This window comes from Myxocyprinus asiaticus, chromosome 19 (genome assembly GCF_019703515.2).
Source record: "Myxocyprinus asiaticus isolate MX2 ecotype Aquarium Trade chromosome 19, UBuf_Myxa_2, whole genome shotgun sequence".
Lineage (NCBI taxonomy): Eukaryota > Metazoa > Chordata > Actinopteri > Cypriniformes > Catostomidae > Myxocyprinus > Myxocyprinus asiaticus.
Window position 1 is genome coordinate 48003468 of NC_059362.1, and position 20166 is coordinate 48023633.

General features: G+C 38.6%; 2 protein-coding genes across 3 annotated transcripts in view; one reads left to right on the top strand and one right to left on the bottom strand.

Moving 5' to 3' along the window:
* LOC127409695 (CLOCK-interacting pacemaker-like) overlaps positions 1–20166 on the top strand; it is a 287186-nt gene that overhangs the window by 205603 nt on the left and 61417 nt on the right. The gene's annotated exons all lie outside the window — the stretch shown is intronic.
* LOC127409744 (echinoderm microtubule-associated protein-like 1) lies at positions 809–15949 on the bottom strand. Of its 2 annotated transcripts, none has more exons than XM_051644505.1 (7): positions 14860–15949; positions 7423–7605; positions 4012–4135; positions 3848–3925; positions 3682–3713; positions 2254–2280; positions 809–1775 (listed from the first exon to the last, which is right to left on the bottom strand). In XM_051644505.1, exons 1-7 carry the CDS (start codon positions 14927–14929, stop codon positions 1735–1737), a joined length of 555 nt encoding a protein of 184 aa, XP_051500465.1. In that variant the 5' UTR covers positions 14930–15949; the 3' UTR covers positions 809–1734. The 2 variants fall into 2 exon arrangements, with proteins under 2 accessions (XP_051500465.1, XP_051500466.1); XM_051644506.1 differs by having other exon boundaries at positions 3682–3703; positions 14860–15942.

Consider the following 20166-nt stretch of genomic DNA (forward strand, 5'->3'; position numbering starts at 1 on the left):
ACACACACACACTACACACACACACACTACACACATATACACACACACACATACACTACACACATATACACTACACACACACATATACACTACACACATATACACTACACACATACATATACACTACACACATATACACACACACAGATACACTACACACATACACACACACACACACACACAGATACACTACACACATATACACACACACAGATACACTACACACACATATACACACACAAACTCACACACGCACGTTTGCAAAATACATTTTTACAATAGAAAGTTTGAAATTCCAAAATGTTTACTCTGATTCTTCTGTTTTATACTCCAATTGAACTTTAACAATTTTGCAGTTTATTTCTGTTTCTTGATGTTCGTTTTCTTGACATTATGATGCATTTACTTTGAGTTATTAAATGTTTATGTTTGAAATAAATTATTGGTATAAAAATGTTTATTCTGTGTCTTCTCTTTGTAACACCATGGTCAGGTTTGATTGCAAACATAATGACATTAACTGCAAAAACTGACACTTCAAATCAATTTAAAATGCTAAACTTTGACAAATAATAGTTTGATAATGTTTAAATATATATCAAATGCATATCTTGTGATAAAATATAAAATTAGTTTACAATAAGTCATCAGACTACACAGTATGTGTCTACAGACATCTACTGGCTGTTACTGGCATGACATGATGTTCAAGTCATGTTATTTATATTTTGTTCACCAGATGATCAGCAATCTGCCCCCAATTTATGACACATTCTCATATTTTCTTCATGTTTCAACTTATAGAAGTGTAGGTTCTGAATTTAGTTTTTCTTTTCAAAAATTAGCTTATTTGTATATGCAAATGAATGGTAAAATGTAGAAATGTACATGTAAATAAGATTAAAATAGCATAAAATTCCAAAAGAAATGCAGAATGTTATTGTTCTTCCTTCAGGGAAGAAGAAATGGTATCATTATCATCATCAAAATAAAAACATTTTAAAAAAAGGGATACTCATCTGACCGTTCCGGTCAAAAAAGGGAGGTGCCATTTTTCAATACTATAGGAGGGTTCATTTAGGAAGTCTGGGTCTGAAGTCTAAAACAGTCAAATCTAGACATAAAATAATTTGAAAAGTACCAAAAATAAATTATGAAGGCCTGGTAAAAAGTTTCCAACTCAGTTTTAATGAGACAAAAAAAATTTGAAATCTGTTTGTTTTAAGAAAATCAACTCCTGAGAGATTAAATAGCCTGAAGATGAAGAAACACACATATGGTAAGTGTTTGGCAGAATGATCAATCATATGTATGTATGTATCTATCTGTCTGTCTGTCTGTCTGAGAAGTATATATTGGTAATTTAAAGAATATCAACCACAGCATGATTTTCACTTGTATTTTTTATTCTGCATCCAAAACTAATTAATTAGCCTGCAAATCATTCTTCATTCTCCAGACAATGAGCAACTAATGAATACTAATCCAACTCATTTAATGTTTTGTGATGAAACTCTTGCTGTGTTCAGTAACAGATCTGGAAGTACTGACTGGGTGATTTAATGGGACTCTTGTAGTTTGGGGTCAGGAGGGGTGAGACGGGTGTTTGACAGGAACTCTTCTGCAGGAGGACAGTAAACGCAGAGTTTCTCTCATCTACTGTTTTACTCTTTACTACAGCTGCTCTCACTGCAGGCGGTCCGCTCGCGGGGGGAAACATATTGGGCTGTAGGGTCAGAAGATCCAGTCCTTCTTGACAGGGGGCTCAGACAGATCTGCATAGTCACAAAGTGAAGGGGGCAGGACAGAGGTGCAGAAGAGGAGAATGAAGAAGAACACATTGAGAGAGCTGAGCTGTTAAGAGATGATATTACATTAAATATGTGCATTTATTACATGTCTCTGTGGAAAACTTGATAATGATTAATGACTGTAAACTGTATAATTGACTCTTGTTTCATGTGATTTTCTCCATATCTGTGCTAAAGTTGCAGATCTATTGTGTCACACTCTCTTTTCACATAATAAACTCATTACACTCAAATCAACATTTCATGTCCATTTATTCACTTCAGATGTGGAATAAGTGGGACAATGTACAGTCAGTTTCAGGTAGAGGTTCTGATCACCATGTTGGGTTTATTTTGTAATAACTGAACTGAATGTGCATTACACCATTCTTTTATGTAGATATCTGAATTATTCTATATACACAATATTGAGTGATTGTGTATGATTTGGTATGAGACTTACCTTTATAGTGAGTCACACGTCTTGATCCTAAAAAATAGAAATAAATTGATTTCTACTGCACAGATGGCCAAATGAATTATTCAGAATTTATGCAGCTGCATTGTTTCAAAGGAATCGTTCACCCAAAATTTATAATTCCCTCTTATTCCGTCTCAAACTCCTATGTGTTTGTTTTTTCTGCTGAACACAAACAAAGATATTTTCAATGATATATGATGTATTTATATCCATATAATGCAAGTCAATGGGGTCTCAAGTGTGAGGAAGTGTAATCGAGCATCAAATCATGATTGCACCAAAGAAGACTGCAGATGTCAAGATTTATAGTGAAAACACACATATACACACACATATACACTACACACACACACACACATATATACACAAACACACATATACACACTACACACACATATACACCACTAATATACACACACACATATATACACTAGACACATATATACACACACACACTACACACATACACAACACACATATACACACACACACTACACACACATACACACACACACACACTACACACATATACACAACACCAATATACACACACACACACATATACACTACACCAACACACACACACACACTTACACTACACCAATATACACACACACACACACACACATACACTACACACACATATATACACTACACCAATATACACTACAAACATATATACACTACACACATATATACACTACACACACACACTACACACCCACACAAACACACATACACACACACACACATATACACTATGGGAAAAAGGGAGTTACATTTTGGTCTTTTTCTCACTAAAACTGATTGTATTGCTTCAGAAGACATGGATTACACCATTGGAGTTGTATGGATTACCTTTATGATGCCTTTATGTGCTTTTTGGACCCCATTGACTTGCATTGTGTCGATATAAACACCTCTGTGACGAGGAGGAGGGCTGGGCCGTGAGGACACATGCCCGGCCCTGAATCGGGCTAATCAGCCAGGAGGGGAACAGAGACGAGTCGGAGGTGCCAGTTCGAGAGACACACACGGCTGCTGTGTGTGTGCGTCTATGTGTTTTATGTTGTTTTAAGTTGAGTTTATGTCATTAAAGTTTACGTTGACTGTTCTGCCGGTTCCCACCTCCTCCTTGCCCATCCCTTCACCGTTACAACCTCATATCTCCATTGAAATATCTTCAAAGTCATAGGAGTTTGAGATGACTTGAGGGTGAATAAATGATGAGAGAATTGTTATTTCAGGGTGAACTATTCCTTTAATGTTACATGATTTTACAAGAAACTAGCAAACTGTTAGTTTGTTGCATGTTCCTTTAGTTTTATGTTACCACCTTTAATTGTTGCAAATGAAAGACTGAATGGAGTATAGAACTCACAGAATTACTTTATTATGTGATTTGCTCACCTACGATGCTTGAACTTGCTTCCTTTGGTTTGCTAATTAAAAGGGAACATGTCGAGGGGGGAGGGGGGGATAGAGAGAGAGAGAGAGACAGAGAGAGAGAGAGAGAGAGAGAGGTCAGTTATGACATCAATGAGGAAATTTTTACCAACACTAGTTGTTTACTTACGTCTCTAGTTTTTTGCAGGTAGTCGTCTGAGTTTTACCACTTGTTGAACCACTCAGACTGTCTTTAGCACTGCCAGTTCTGCAAACAGACAGACAGTAAAGATCAGGTGTAATTCACACTGATGATGATGATGATGACGATGATGATGAAGGCAGTATAATGACCTCCTGCTGGCCTGTGAGGGGTTGTAGTTCCTGGTTGATGGTGAGGAGGGCAGTGTGGAGCTGAAGCTCTTCTTCAGTGATGATGCTGCTTTAGGAGGAAGAGTCAGAGACGCCGGACGAGCCGCTAGAACAACAAACAGAGTCAGATATACAGTAAGAGTAGAAGCAGTCAAACGACATGTGTTTCTCACCAGACCTGTCAAGAAAATGTGCTGGTTGTGACATTTTAAATAACACTAAGCTACAGAAATTTATTGAAATAGATTTTTTTCATCAAATAGTTTATGATGTTTCCAGGAGTGTTGATTATTCATGTTTTTGAGACGTCACAGACATTACATCAGAAATTATCATAATTAATTCAGATTCAAAGTAATGTCCAGCATCATCCAATCACTGTCAATCATGTTAAAATAAAATGATACATTATAAATTCTGAATCTATGTACTGATTATCATTGTCACATGTCTGTCAAACATGTTGAGTGATCCAAACATCATCTGCAGCCTGAAACTGAACTTTTGATCAGATTTTAGGAGTGAATGCACTTAACTGCATAGAGAGCTATAGGATGCTCCCTTGCTCCCTATTTAGTGCATGACTTAACCTCCAGTGTGCTGTCTGTCTGCACTGGTCTCAGAACAGTTTGAAATTAACCTTATTTTCATCCTAACTCCATATAAAGACTCTGAAAGACACATTTTCCAGTTTTTGCATGAATACACTAATTCTCAATGTGATATTGTTCAGTAAATATAGGAATGCATTTATTAATGTTAATGAATAGAACCGTATTGTACAGTGATAACAAAATAAAATATAACAACATTTATATTAAAATTAAGCAAAATAAAACCACAGATTTGTTTATGATGAAAATTATTCAAAGTAACTAACATGTTTTTTCCACTTTTGAGGGAATAATATCCCAAAATCCACATATGTGGACATCACGAAAGATGAACAGATTTTTTAAAGTAGCATATCAAATGAACCTAGAGACGCTACTTTAAGCAGCACTTCACTTTTGGTTAATCACGCAAGTAAATGCGCCCGCTTTGCTTCGGTCAGGCTGCACATGACAGTCTACATTTCATGTTTCATTTGTTTCTCTTTGCTTTCAGAACAACTGAGATTTCACATACAGGTGCACCGTCCTTAAACCATGCTCACACTCAAAATTACATTAAACGATTAAAAGAGAAAAACACACATCGTGGGGTTCAAAAATCGGAGTCTATTCAAAATATAAATTAAACTTGGAAATAAAGTTTTAGGATTTTGCAGGTGCGATTCATCGAAAAGGGCTGAATAGGTGATCGGCTTGTGATGTGCGAATGGCTTGCACACGCGAGTCTCGTCACACTTTAATACTGTTTAGTCTCTCATTCAGCTGATGAAATCACACCACGTGAACATGAGGAAGGATTACATCAAGATGCAGATTGAAATGCAGGTGTGAAAAACTTCACACAAATACAATAGTCTGCTCATCTCTCACCGTTGCTGGCGTGCTAGTGATTACCCCTCTGTGTGATTTTCGAAAATGTATGACATAATATAAGAAACATTTAAGATTCCACGCAATTTCGTGATCAGTAATCAAATAAACAAATTTGTGACTTTAACTGTGTTAACACATTTTGTACGAAAGGACAGGTTTTCTTTCATTAAAGCACTTTCACAAGATGCTCTGTGAAAATTCACATGCAGGTTTTGCACAAATTTAAATAAACTGTTATGCTGATAATATCATTTGTAATGAAAACGAAATGATTTAAATAGAAAAAAAATGCAAAATAGAAACATTTTCACTAGTGGACTCAAACTTTGGCAAAACTTCGGCACAGCCATTGACCAGGAAAATAAAAAATGGCACTCCATGTCAAAAATGTTGCTGACCTCTGGTCTAGAGTGTATACAGAATGGTGCGAAAAACAAAAAAACATCCAAAAGCGACGAAAATGGCTTATTAATGACACAGGTCAATGGAGAATGGCCAGACTGGTCCAAGCGGACAGGAAGGTGACAATAACCCAAATAAACATGTGTTACAACAGTTCTATGCAGAAAAGCATTTCTGAACATACAACATGTCGAACATTGAGGCAGATGGGCTACAGCAGCAGAAAACCCCTCCGGGTACCACTACTGTCAGCTTAGAACAGGAAACTGAGGTTGCAGTGGGCACAGGCTCACCAAAACTGGACAGTAGATGATTGGAAAAACATCGCCTGGTCTGACAAAACTGGATTTCTGCTGAGGCACACAGATGGTAGAACCACTCTGCAGCCTCAGTTTTCTGTTCTTGGCTGACAGAAGTGGAACCCAGCATGGTATTCTGCTTTTGCCACCTCAAGGTTCGACATGTTGTGTATTCAGAGATGACATTCTTCTCAGCACAATTGTACAGAGTGGTTATCTGAGTTACCGTAGACTTTATCAGTTCAAACCAGTCTGGTAACCTCTCTCATCAACAAGGTGTTTCTATCCACAGAACTGTCGCTCACTGGATGTTTTTTGTTTTTGGCACCATTCTGAGTAAATTCTAGAGACTGTTGTGTGTGAAAATCCCAGAAATACTCAAACCAGCCCGTCTGGCACCAACAATCATGCCACGCTCCAAATCACTGAGATCACATTTCTTCCCCATTCTGATGAAGCTCCTGACCCGTATCTGCATGAATTAGTAGATGTACATGTGTACCTAATAAAGTGGCCAGTGAGTGTATATATACACACTGTATATTGCATTTGTTATGGGTTGAGAATAAAGAACCGGTCGTTTTCAGAACCATTTCCATAAAAAAAAAAATAATAATCTGAAAAATATATATAAATATGAATTGGTAAGTGACTCACAAATCAGTCTGAATTATTAGTTTGAAACGAATGACTCATTTACTGACTGAATCAATTAGAGCGATGCTTTACTTATTCACTGAACAAGTCTTTACTTTCATCACATTCTCAGCTCAAAATAAACAGAGCACTGTTATATCACTGTAATTACTGACTGTTTCAGCATATGATAACTTGTAGTTAAAGATACACATTCACAACAGAGGTTTGTTGTAATAAATGGGTTTTAATAATTAAAAAAAAGTGTGTGCTTCCTCAAAAGTACAAAAATAATTTGCCATGTGGAATCAGAATCAGAATATTTACGATTTCCATCTCCAAAGATGTGTCTGGATACTTTATTGTGCCCCATAAATGCTAAACACAGATTGAGTAATGAGTGGAATCAGGTATCTTTGCCGGTGATTTATCCTGTGACACAGAACTATGATCAGATTCAGAGTGAAAATTACAGTAACTGCAAAAAAACACTTAGTTTCAGTGCTGGTGTAGAAATGGAGTTGTGTCTTTGCAGGACAGCATATGTATATATGTGTGTATGTTTGTACCTTTATTTGTAGTTTTCTTTGTGAGCGATGCTGTTTGCTCCTCTGAGATGTTCAGTCTCTTCAGCACATCAGCCATCGTCATCTTTAACAGCTGGACCTCGTCATCTTGCATCTGAACACGCTGCTCCAGGAACGTCAGACGATCGCACACCTCCAGACCACTTGTATGACAGCTCTGATCATCTGAAACACAAAACAACAGCCTTTACTAGCACAATACACATCCACAGTCACATTGCATTGTATATGGAGTGTTTTCTTGTGATATCAGGGTGAACAATGAGACCATATGAGGTCCCACTTTATATGAAGTGTCTTTATTTACTATGTACTAACATTAAAATAGATAAAATACAATGTACTTATTGTGTAACTACATGTTGTTCTCCAAAATACTGCTGCTACTGAGGTTCAGGTACGTGTAGGGTTAGGTTAGAAGTCAGGGGTTATATTAGGGTTAAGGATAACAGTGTAACTACAGATGCAGATACTATAACCTCCTGAGACCCCACATCCACATGTGTGGACATTGCGTTTTGGCTTCGCTATAGGCTATGCATAATTTTAATTCAATTAGTTGACGGAGAAGGCTAAAGAGTTAGAGACATGCATCCGAACACTAGTGGAGGTCAGTGAGAAAGAGAAGCTGGTAGATACTGTTTCGGATGCAGGTAGTACAGCAAGCAACACACTTTGGTTCCAGCTGAAGAGCCCCCGCAGCAGGATATTTGGGTGACGTCTCGGCAGCATACTCGCTCAGCAAAGCGACACCACTCTCTCATTCCTGTTAGGGTTTCCAGTCGATTTTATCCTGCGATTTCCCACTCAGTGATGCACCCACTGAGAATCATGTTGAAAGAGCCCTAGTTATTGGTGATTCTATTGTAAGGAACGTGGAAATAAAGCCTCCAGCCACCATTGTAAAATGCATTTCAGCAGCTCGGGAGTCTGACATCAGATCAAATTTATAAGTGCTAGCTAATGCTAAATGTAGATTTTCTAAAATTGTTATTCATGTCGGCACTAATGATGTCCGGCTTCGCCAGTCGGAGATCACTAGAGATAATGTTAAAGAGGTGTGTGAACTTGCAAAAAGGTTGTCAGACTCTGTAATATGCTCTGGTCCCTCCCTGCTCATCGTGGTGATAAGGTTTATAGTAGATTAGTGTCACTGAATGGCTGGATGTCTGAATGGTGTCCGGAGAATAGCACATGATTTATAGACAATTGGAAGAGTTTTTGGGGTAGTCCTGACCTGCTAAAGAGAGACGGACTCCATTCCTCCAGGGAAGGTGCCGCTCTCCTCTCTAGTAATTTGGCTCATAGTCTTAATAGTGATAGTATTTGACTAACTGGGGCCCAGGTCAGGAAGCAGACAAACTGGTTAATCCGAACATCTGCTAGCTGCCTTGAGACATCACACAGTTCACATAAACTACAACACATAGAGACTGTATCACCAAGATATCATATAGAGACTGTGTCTGTTCCCCGAACTACCAAACACAAGTCTAAGTCTTTTGAACTAATAATGCTTAATGCAACACCATCAGATACAAATAAAAAGTCTGTCATCTTTTGCGCTTGCTACAGTATATAGATCACCCGGGCTTTACTCTTGTTTCCTTGGTGAATTTGCTAATTTTTCTATCAGATCTAGTAGTTACTGTAGATAGAGCTTTAATTGTTGGTGACTTTAACATTCACATAGATAATTAAAATGACACATTGGGATTAGCATTTATCGATATTCTCAACTCTCTTGCAGTCAGACAAAATGTGGCTGGACCAACTCATCGCCATAATCATACGCTAGATTTAATTCTGTCATGTGGAGTTGATGTTGATACTATAGAAATTCTGCCGCAGAGCGATGACATCTCAGATCATTACCTCGTCTTTTGTATGCTGTGATCAGCAAATGTCACTCAATCTACACCATGCTATCGTTCAGGTAGAATCTATTCTTTCAACCACTACAGATAGCTTCACTAATAATCTTCCAGATTTATCTCACATACTCATTAAGTCAAAAAGTCTAGAAGAACTTGATGAAATAACAGAAAATATAAATACTGTCTTCTCTAGCACTCTTGATAGTGTCGCCCCCCTTCGATTAAAGAAAATTCAAGAAAAAAGCCCCACACCATGGTACAATGATCACACTCATGCTCTCAAGAGAGCAGCTCCGAAAATGGAGCGCAAGTGGAAGAATACAAAATTAGAGGTATTTCACGGTGCATGGAAGGATAGTGTCTGTAGCTACAGACAGGCACTAAAAGCTGCCAGCTCAGCATATTTTAGCAAACTCATAGAAAATAACCACAACAATCCTAGGTGTTTATTCAGTACTGTGGATAAATTGGTTAGGAATAAAGCCTCGACTGAACCAGGTATTCCGTCGCAGCACAATAGTAATGACGTCATGAATTTCTTCACTGATAAAATAGAAATCATCAGATATAAAATTGGAATTATGCAATCAACTGTCACAATACCTCAGAAAACAGTGTCTCATAATTTTCCTCAGGAGCAACTTCAATCCTTCACTGTCATAGGTCATGAAGAGCAATCAAAACTTATTAAAAAAAATCAAAAGCCACAACATGTATGTTAGATCCAATACCAACTAAGATCTTAAAAGAGGTATTCCCTGTAATCTCAGAACCTCTTCTTAATATTATTAACTCCTCACTATCCTTAAGACATTTTCATAGAAACTTTAAAATGGCAGTTATCAAACCGCTTATTAAGAAGCCACAGTTTGATCCTGGAGAACTGGCTAATTATAGACTGATTTACAATCTCCCATTTATGTCAAAAATACCAGAAAAAATGTAGTGTCAAGTCAACCTTTATTTATAGAGCACATTTAAAAACAACAGAAGTTGCTTTACAGATTAAACAAATTAATAAATAATGACTTGTGAAAACAGATTGATTTAAAGTTAAATATAAAACAAATATAAAAAAATAAAAACCTCCAAATACAGCATCATGTATTTATCCGTTTCAAACTATTCAACGATCTATTAAAAAGCTACAGAATAAAAATATGTTTTTAAAGAAGATTTAAAAATGGCTAATGATGAAGCTGACCTCACATGGAAAGGGAAACTACTCCATAGATTAGGACCGATCACAGAAAAGGCACGTTCACCCTTAGATCTATAGCGGCAACGAGGGCCCTTCAATAGAAGTTGATCAGAAGACCTGAGCGCTCTGGTGGGGGAGTAAGGGAGAAGGTCACTGATATATTGGGGCGCGAGACCAGATAGAGCCTTGTAGACATAAATCAGAATTTTAAAATCTACCCTGAATTTCACAGGAAGCCAGTGTATAGATCCTAAAACCGGGGAAATTTCATCTCTCTTTCTTGACCCTGTTAAAAGCCTAGCTGCTGCGTTTTGAACTAGCTGTAGGTGGAATAACGCAGTTTGGGGGAGACAAATGTACAATGAGTTTCAGTAGTCTAACCTTGATGAAATAAGTGAGTGGAGCACAATTTCCAGGTCCTACTGGAAAGAAAATGTTTTAATTTAGGAATAGATCTTCGGTGGAAAGCTACCCTATACAACAGCACTGATCTGCTTATTAAAAAGGAATGAGGAGTCTAAAATCATTCCAAGACTCCTCACATGATCTTGTAAATTTGACAACAGAGGAATTAACTGGGCAACCAGGCCAGGTAAGGAGGGCATGGATGAACCTAAAATCAGAACTTTGGTTTTGCTTTCATTTAATTGTAAAAAATAATTTGCCAGCCAATGTTTAATATCTTTGAAGCAATTTAGGGCATTCTCAGATGAACAATTCTTGTCTACACTCACTGGGAAATAAAATTGGGAATCATCAGCATAACAGTGATAAGATATGCTGTACTTCTGAAAAGTAGAGCTCAGAGGAAGCATATACAGGCAAACCAACAAGGGTCCTAAAATTGACCCTTGAGGGACACCACACTGTAATTGAGTGGACGTAGAAGAAAAATTACCTAAATTAACCGAGAGCATCCTTTCTTTTAGATATGAGGAAAACCACAGAAAGGCCACACCCTGGATGCCAACCCTACACTCAAGACGATTGAGAAGAATGCTATGCTCGATAGTGTCGAACGCGTCACTGAGATCTAATAAAACTAAGACGACAGGTGAACCGGAATCCATGGAGAGAAAAATATCATTAGTGACCTTCAACAATGCAGATTCAGTGCAGTGCAAGTGTCTGAAACCAGACTGAAATGTGTCTAAAATGTTAAATGTATTTAGATAGGAGTAGAGCTGCGAATAAACAACTCTCTCCAAAATCTTGGAAATAAAAGGCAGTTTGGAGATTAGTCTGTAATAGTTGTGTATTGCCAGATCCCCAAAAAGTTTTTTTTCTTTTTTTTAAACAAAGGATGTAGAATTGCATGTTTAAGACTACTTGGAACAAGTCCACTTGCTAATGAGCTGTTAATTATAGCTGTCACACTGGAACTGATAATCATCCCAACTATGTTCATTTCTACAGAGAAATGGTATATATGAACAATTTCAGTCAGGATTTTAGGCCCCATCACAGTACAGAGACTGCACTCATCAGAGTTACTAATGACTTGCTCTTATCATCTGATCGCGGCTGCATTTCTCTTCTACTGCTTTTAGATCTTAGTGCTGCCTCCGACACAATAGATCATGACATTCTCTTGAATAGGCTGGAGAATTATGTTGGCATTTGTGTACTTGAATTAGCATGGTTTAGGTCCTATTTAGCAGACCGCTACCACTTTGTCTGTGTAAATGAGGAATTGTCAAATCAAACAAAAGTATGGAGTGCCACAGGGATCAGTTTTAGGGCCTCTGCTTTTCTCCTTATATATGCTTCCCCTGGGAGATATTATCAGGAATCATGGAATAAGTTTCAACTGTTATGCCGACGATACCCAACTTTATATTTCTTCTAAACCCGACGAAATTTCACAATCAAAGATTGGATGGCCAGAAATGTCCTTCTACTCAATTCCGACAAAACAGGGGTACTAGTTATTGGATCAAAAACGTCTAAAAATAAGCCACTAAAATATAATTTGACTCTCAATGGATGTACTGTTACATCATCTTCAACAGCAAAGAACTTAGGTGTTATTTTTTATACCAATCTGTGCTTTGAAAAAATTCTGGCCTGTTAATAGTTCCTAGAATATCAAAATCCACAACAGGAGGTAGATCTTTTCCTATGTGGCTCCTAAACTATGGAATAGTCTGCCTAACACTGTTCGGGATGCAGACACTCTCACTCAGTTTAATTCTAGACTAAAGACTCATCTATTTAGCCAGTCATACACCTAATTTATCCATCAACTCACAATTAGGATGCTTTAGTTAGGCCTGCCAGAACCAGAAACATTTCTCAGAAACATTTCTCATAATCTATAACTCGGCAATAAATTGAATTGCATCTACGCTAATATTATTCTATTTGTTTCCCTGTCTCAACATCTGGATTCATATCGGTGCTAGCCAGACATCACTTCTGTCTATTACGATGGACTTCAGAGGATGAACTGATGCCAACTTTACCCATAAGACATGGGATACTTCATATGCCACTGCCTGAACCTTGGCCTTAGGATGGTCCCCACTGAACCTCACCAAAATGACCTGCTGGTTGAACTGAGATGCACCTCATTGATCTCTGCCTGCATCACCTCAGTCTAATGATGGACTACACTCTTATAATGGAATATATAGACTATCAATTAATTGCCAACAAAAGCCTTCATCGGCCAACTAACAAAGGACAATGCGTCAATGTGAACTTCTGCAGTTAATTCAGGATGAACTTCAAAGACATTAGTCATTAATCTTACAGTTCTTACAAAATCTTTGTTTAAACACAGACCCTTAACACTTACTTAGTTTACTAATTTTAAACCATGACTTGAACTGCACATAAATAACTAATATTGGCATTATATTCATGATGTTAGTCAGAGGGGAACTGACCCCCACAGTGAGTCTGGTTTCTCCCAAGGTTATTTTTCTCCATTAATCAACATCTTATGGAGTTTTGTGTTCCTTGACACAGTCGCCTTCAGCTCACTGGGGTTATAAATACAATTATTATTTAATTATTTAATGATTTTTATACACAATTCTCAATCATATTTTATCAAACTACACAATAAGGACTTTAAGACTTTATAGATATTACAGTTTTCATTTTCTGTTAATGCATGATTTCCTGTAAAGCTGCTTTGAAATGATGTGCGCTGTGAAAAGTGCTATACAAATAAAAATGACGACTAGTTTCATAGATTTACTGCGAAACAGCACACTGGTAAACACATTGATCATGTATGTGGACTATAGGCTCATTTTCATCCTAAAATTTGATGAATGAAAAAAAATCTGACTTTCTATAGCTTGGTATTATTTAGAATTTCACAATTAGTCCCACTGTCCACATATGAGGACATCAATTTTTAGGAAAAGTATTTGCTCTAGATATTTTTTATTTTTTTTGCGTGTTTCTAGTTCAAAAAGGGGAATGAAAAATGCACACAGCAGTCACGCTCGGGTCTCAGAAGGATAAATGTATGTACAGTGCAACAACACATATGTACATAATAAGTACATTGTATCAAATGCTTAAGTACATCGAAGTTAAAAACACCTCATATAATGAGGGTCCAGAACCGTGATATTGAGTGTAACAGGTCTGTAAAACACTGTGTGCAGTTCATCCAACATTCAGCCATATATAAGATCACAGCATAATAAATTAAGTCAGATAATTACTGTATCCGTGTGTTTTTAAATGTGACCGCAGCTCTCGTCATCTCAGCAGGACATATGGAGTCGTGGATTATATGATAGTCCTTAATCCCACAGCAGAATGGAATTAGCACAAGCAAATCCCATTGGATGATCCTCACTTCCTCAGAAATTAATACTATTGAGATCCATTAGATTTAATTTAATACACTTCTGAATTCAAAATGAAAATAATTGTGTCATGTTGAGCTGAATAAAACCTTCTCTGCAAACCAATCTTTATTTTATTACATGGTCAGTTTGGTCAAATAATATTTCAAGAGCTCTGAATCTTTTACTCATAATTTCTTATATTTTAGTACCACCAAAATTAGACATGATGAAAGCTGATGTCTTGAAGCAAAATATAATCTATCTCACATTTATAAACTTCATCCAACTGAAGACACTTTCACACTGTAAAATACAGTTTTCTTAACAAGTGTCGGTCTTGTTTTGCAGTAAAAATATCTCAACATCCTAAAATAAAGATACATTTACTTTGAGACTATTTTTGATCTTAATATGTAATTATTAAATATAATTTATCTCATTTGAAATATGTTGAGATGTGTGCTGTAAAACAACAGAAGAATGCACATTAAGAACATGATGTTGAATGTAGAGATTGTTCACTGACCGATGATGAAATCGTAACTGTCTGTCTGTCGAGCTCCTTCATCCTCACAACGCTCCATCAGATCCTCCATCTCAACTGTGTATTTGAGGAGAACTTCCTGACAAACAGTTTACAAGAAAAGACACAACACAAGCTCCTCCTCCCTCAGACGACCTTCTTAATCCTCACACACACACATTTAGAGGTGATGTCATTCCAGATAAACGGCCTGTAAGCGTCTCAGGACTGACAGACACGTCTGAGGTTGTTTTGAGAGTCATGATTGACAGAATACTTACATGCAAAAAATATATTCTTTATAAGTATTTTTTGTCTTGTTTTTTTCCTTAAAATAAAAGTAAAACTAGCTTAAAGTTAGTGAGGTTTATGCTTAGAACAAGTGAAAACAATCTGCCAATGTATCAAGAGAAAATACACTTGCTGTATATTCAATATGCATTGTCTGAAAACAAGTCAATATCGTATTTTGATTCACAGCTCATTTTATCTTGTTTTTATAAAAGATATTTTAACCCTTAAACGCATACCTCGGGTCTTTATTGACCTGGGACCTCATCCATTTTTTGGAGTTGTGCCCACACCTCTTTAGTATTCCTCAATCTATCTCTTATAAATAGTTTGACACACACACACACACAAAAGGCCAAAATGTATTTATTTTTATTTATTTTTTTATAATGGCTTAACTACCAAAAGTAGTCATTAGAGACCATAGGTATGTTTCTGCACTTCCATAAATAATATCTATTTAAGTTTACTATCACATGATATTTAATTGTTTATTACCAGACAAATAAGTACTATATTCCCATAAATAACTATATCATGTTGATTTTCTGTGTGACAATGTTGAATTATCAGTCTCTCATTTGTGTACACACATACATAATATACTTATTTCTTACTCAAGGTGGCGCTGATGTTTCAGTGATTGACCTGATTTACATTTGACATTGATGTGTGACGAAGAAACAACATCTAAGTAGGGGCACAACTACACATTTCCGAGCGCGTATCGAAAACTACATTTTGTGCCCCATGTATCTGTCAAGCAAGGGGTCAATGGGGGGGGGTGATGTTGGAGGGTACTTATTTGTCTTGTAATAAACAATTAAATAAATATAATTTGTTTTCAGACAAATGATTTTGGAGGGGTCGATGAGGGAGGGGTGATGTTGGAGGGGTCGATGGGGGGGCTGATGTTGGAGGGGTCGATGAGGGAGGGGTGATGTTGGAGGGGTCGATGAGGGGGGGCTGATGTTGGAGGGGTCGATGAGGGGGGCTGATATTGGAGGGGTCAATGGGGGGGCTGATGTTGGAGGGGTCGATGGGGGGGCTGATGTTGGAGGGGTCGATGGGGGAGGGGTGATGTTGGAGGGGTCGATGAGGGGGGTCTGATATTGGAGGGGTCGATGAGGGGTGATGTTGGAGGGGTCGATGAGGGGGATAATGTTGGAGGGGTCAATGAAGGAGGGGTGATGTTGGAGGGGTCGATGAGGGGGGACTGATATTGGAGGGGTCAATGGGGGGGTGATGTGATGATTTTGGAGGGGTCAATGGGGGGGTGATGTTGGAGGTGTCGATGAGGGAGGGGTGATGTGATGATGTTGGAGGGGTCGATGAGGGGGGTAATGTTGGAGGGGTCAATGAAGGAGGGGTGATGTTGGAGGGGTTGATGTTGGAGGGGTCAATGGGGGGTGATGTGATGATGTTGGAGGGGTCGATGTGGGGGTGATGTTGGAGGGGTCGATGGGGGGGTGATGTTGGAGGGGTCGATGGGGGTGACATTGGAGGGGTCGATGGGGGGTGATGTTGGAGGGGTCGATGAGGGAGGAGTGATGTTGGAGGGATCGATGGGGGGTGATGTGATGATTTTAGAGGGGTCAATGGGGGGGTGATGTTGGAGGGGTCAATGGGGGGTGATGTGATGATGTTGGAGGGGTCGATGGGGGGTGATGTGATGATTTTAGAGGGGTCAATGGGGGGGTGATGTTGGAGGGGTCGATGGAGGGGTGATGTTGGAGGAGTCGATGGGGGTGATGTTGGAGGTGTTGATGGGGGGATGATGTGATATTTTGGAGGGGTCGATGGGGGGCTGATGTTGGAGGTGTCGATGAGGGAGGGGTGATGTGATGATGTTGGAGGGGTTGATGAGGGGGTAATGTTGGAGGGGTTGATGTTGGAGGGGTCAATGGGGTTGATGTGATGATGTTGGAGGGGTCGATGTGGGGGTGATGTTGGAGGGGTCGATGTGGGGGTGATGTTGGAGGGGTCGATGTGGGGGTGATGTTGGAGGGGTCGATGGGGGGTGATGTTGGAGGGGTCGATGGGGGTGACATTGGAGGGGTCGATGGGGGGTGATGTTGGAGGGGTCGATGAGGGAGGAGTGATGTTGGAGGGATCGATGGGGGGTGATGTGATGATTTTAGAGGGGTCAATGGGGGGTGATGTTGGAGGGGTCGATGGGGGGTGACATTGGAGGGGTCGATGGGGGGTGATGTTGGAGGAGTCGATGAGGGAGGAGTGATGTTGGAGGGATCGATGGGGGATGATGTGATGATTTTAGAGGGGTCAATGGGGGGTGATGTTGGAGGGGTCAATGGGGGGTGATGTGATGATGTTGGAGGGGTCGATGGGGGGTGATGTTGGAGGGGTCGATGGGGGTGATGTGATGATGTTGGAGGGGTCGATGGGGGAGTGATATGATGATGTTGGAGGGGTCGATGGGGGGTGATGTGATGATGTTGGAGGGGTCGATGGGGGGTAATGTGATGATGTTGGAGGGGTCGATGGGGGGTGATGTTGGAGGGGGTCGATGGGGGGTGATGTTGGAGGGGTCGATGGGGGGTGATGTTGGAGGGGGTTGATGTGGGGGTAATGTTGGAGGGGTCGATGGGGGGTGATGTTGGAGGAGTCGATGGGGGGGTGATGTTGGAGGGGGTCGATGGGGGGGTGATGTTGGAGGGGTCGATGGGGGGGTGATGTTGGAGGGGTCGATGGGGGGGTGATGTTGGAGGGGTCGATGGGGGGGTGATGTGATGTTGGAGGGGTCGAGGAGACCGATTGCACCACCTTTAGTGAGCTGCTGGTGCCCCCCTTTACATGCCGCCCCTATGCATTGCATACCTTGCATATATGGTTTTTGCGCCTCTGCATCTAAGTAAACTATAGCAAGTGTAACACATGAACAGTATGATATGACTATTGTCATTTGGATGTACTGCTGAAATAATGTAAATTGTGCATCTATTCAGACTCAAAAAGTGCTTAAGAAAATACTTGTGTAGATTATGTAGATTATGTGTAGCTCAATATGTGTTTGATAGTCAGTTGCGTATCATGCAATTTCAGTGTTACAGTAATGAATCCTGTTCTATATTTGTTGCATAATTTCTTTGTTATATAAATATAAAATATAAAAAATATATCAGAGTATATTCTATTCTATTATTTTCTAATGGTCTTTAAACTGTTTTGAAAATTTGAGACTATCTGGGCATTTTGTAGATCCATTAGTGACAGATATATATGTGCTGAATTTCTAAAGACCCGAGTATGTAATAATGTTTGGTGAAACACTAATGCATTTAAGGGTTAACATGGAAAAACAAGACATACTGATGAAGAAAATTATCCTTTGCAGTGTACTTGTCGGCAACTGGATGGTTTGGTTAGAAATGTGATTATTTTACCTGTTGAGATTAACACTGTGAGCAGTAAAACTCACTGAAGAAAGATGGAAAATATGATTTCTCAAAGCGAAAATAATTAAATATCAGCAGTTAACTTGATTAACAATAATATGAAATATAACTCCAGCCTCAGACTGAACAACAACAATCCTGTCTCACCTCTGTCTGCCTGTCTGTCTGTCTGTCTGTTATCCTTAAAGAGGATCAGAGATCTGAATCCACCGACACATGAACAAAGACACAAGACAGAACATGCACCTGCTGAAACACTCACATCATACAGTATATGATCAGAGAAATCAAACTGATCTGGAATCAACTGCAGACAAAAAAAACACCAGAACTTCAAGAACTGTAAAACAGAATTAATGATCTAAACAACTCAAACACACATCAGTTCTCAGAATATGTGCATTAACTGAAATAACACACAGACATATTAAAGATAATCTCACGAAACCTGTCAACATGTGCAGGTCATATTTCACCCCAAAATCAAATAACGAATCATATTGTTCCATAAAGATGTCTGCATTGTGACATTTTCATGATAATTAAACACATTTACCTACAAATTATCATTTCTGTAATTCCAGTAAAATTATATGATGTATATTATGTAAATTATACACAATGTTAGTATTTGTTGTACTGTATAATTATGATGATTATCCTTCAGTATTGAGAATCACAGTTTTTGAACAACAGCAATGAAAATGTCAAAATGTGTTGAATTGCAGTGAAAATATCTTTATGGTCCTAAAATGTTCTATGTATTTATTTATTTTGACTCTGGGGTGAAATATGAGCTGTGCATGTTTTTAAATCAGCGTTATCATGCAATCACTCAGAGAAGTCCTTCAGATTAATAATAAAGTTCAGTGTTACAGATCAATACTGACATCTGCAGGATAAAACTGCTGATGTGAGCAGGACAGTGGCAATAGAATATCATACTACTCGTACTATTTCTGATGTACTGTATACTGTGCACAGTATGCACACTATATTTATTTATGGAGTACATAGATTAGTGTGTAGATACTGTTGACCTTCTGTTTCCAGTGTGATGAAAGAACTCTTATATTAATTGTGGTTTAACATCTCTTAAATCATTATATGATCAGGCTGACAAAAGTTTATAATATAACCTCCTGAGACCCCGCGTACACATGCGTGGACATTACGTTTTGGTTTCACTCTAGGGTATGCATAATTTAATTTCATTTAAACCAACTGATCTCAGTTCAGGAGACTCTGTGCTGTCATTATAGGGTTAAACTAATGACATACGGAGTCATGTGACAAAACAACATGGTGCTGATCACAGCGGAGTTTATCTTTGGGAGAAACACCAACAAAACTACATCTGGTAAGAAACCTTATTAAGTTTTCACATTGAAACATGTTTGAGTCAAAAGATTAGAGTCTCTAGTTTCATCCGATATGCCATTTTGAAAATTTAAGTGATTTATTGCGAAACGGCACGCTGTTAAACACAATGACCATGTACGTGGACTATATGCTAATTTTCAGTTAAAATATCCAATATTCACTGTCTGTGTATTATCACATTGAGAATAAATAGATGCATCCAAAAACTGATAAATGTGTC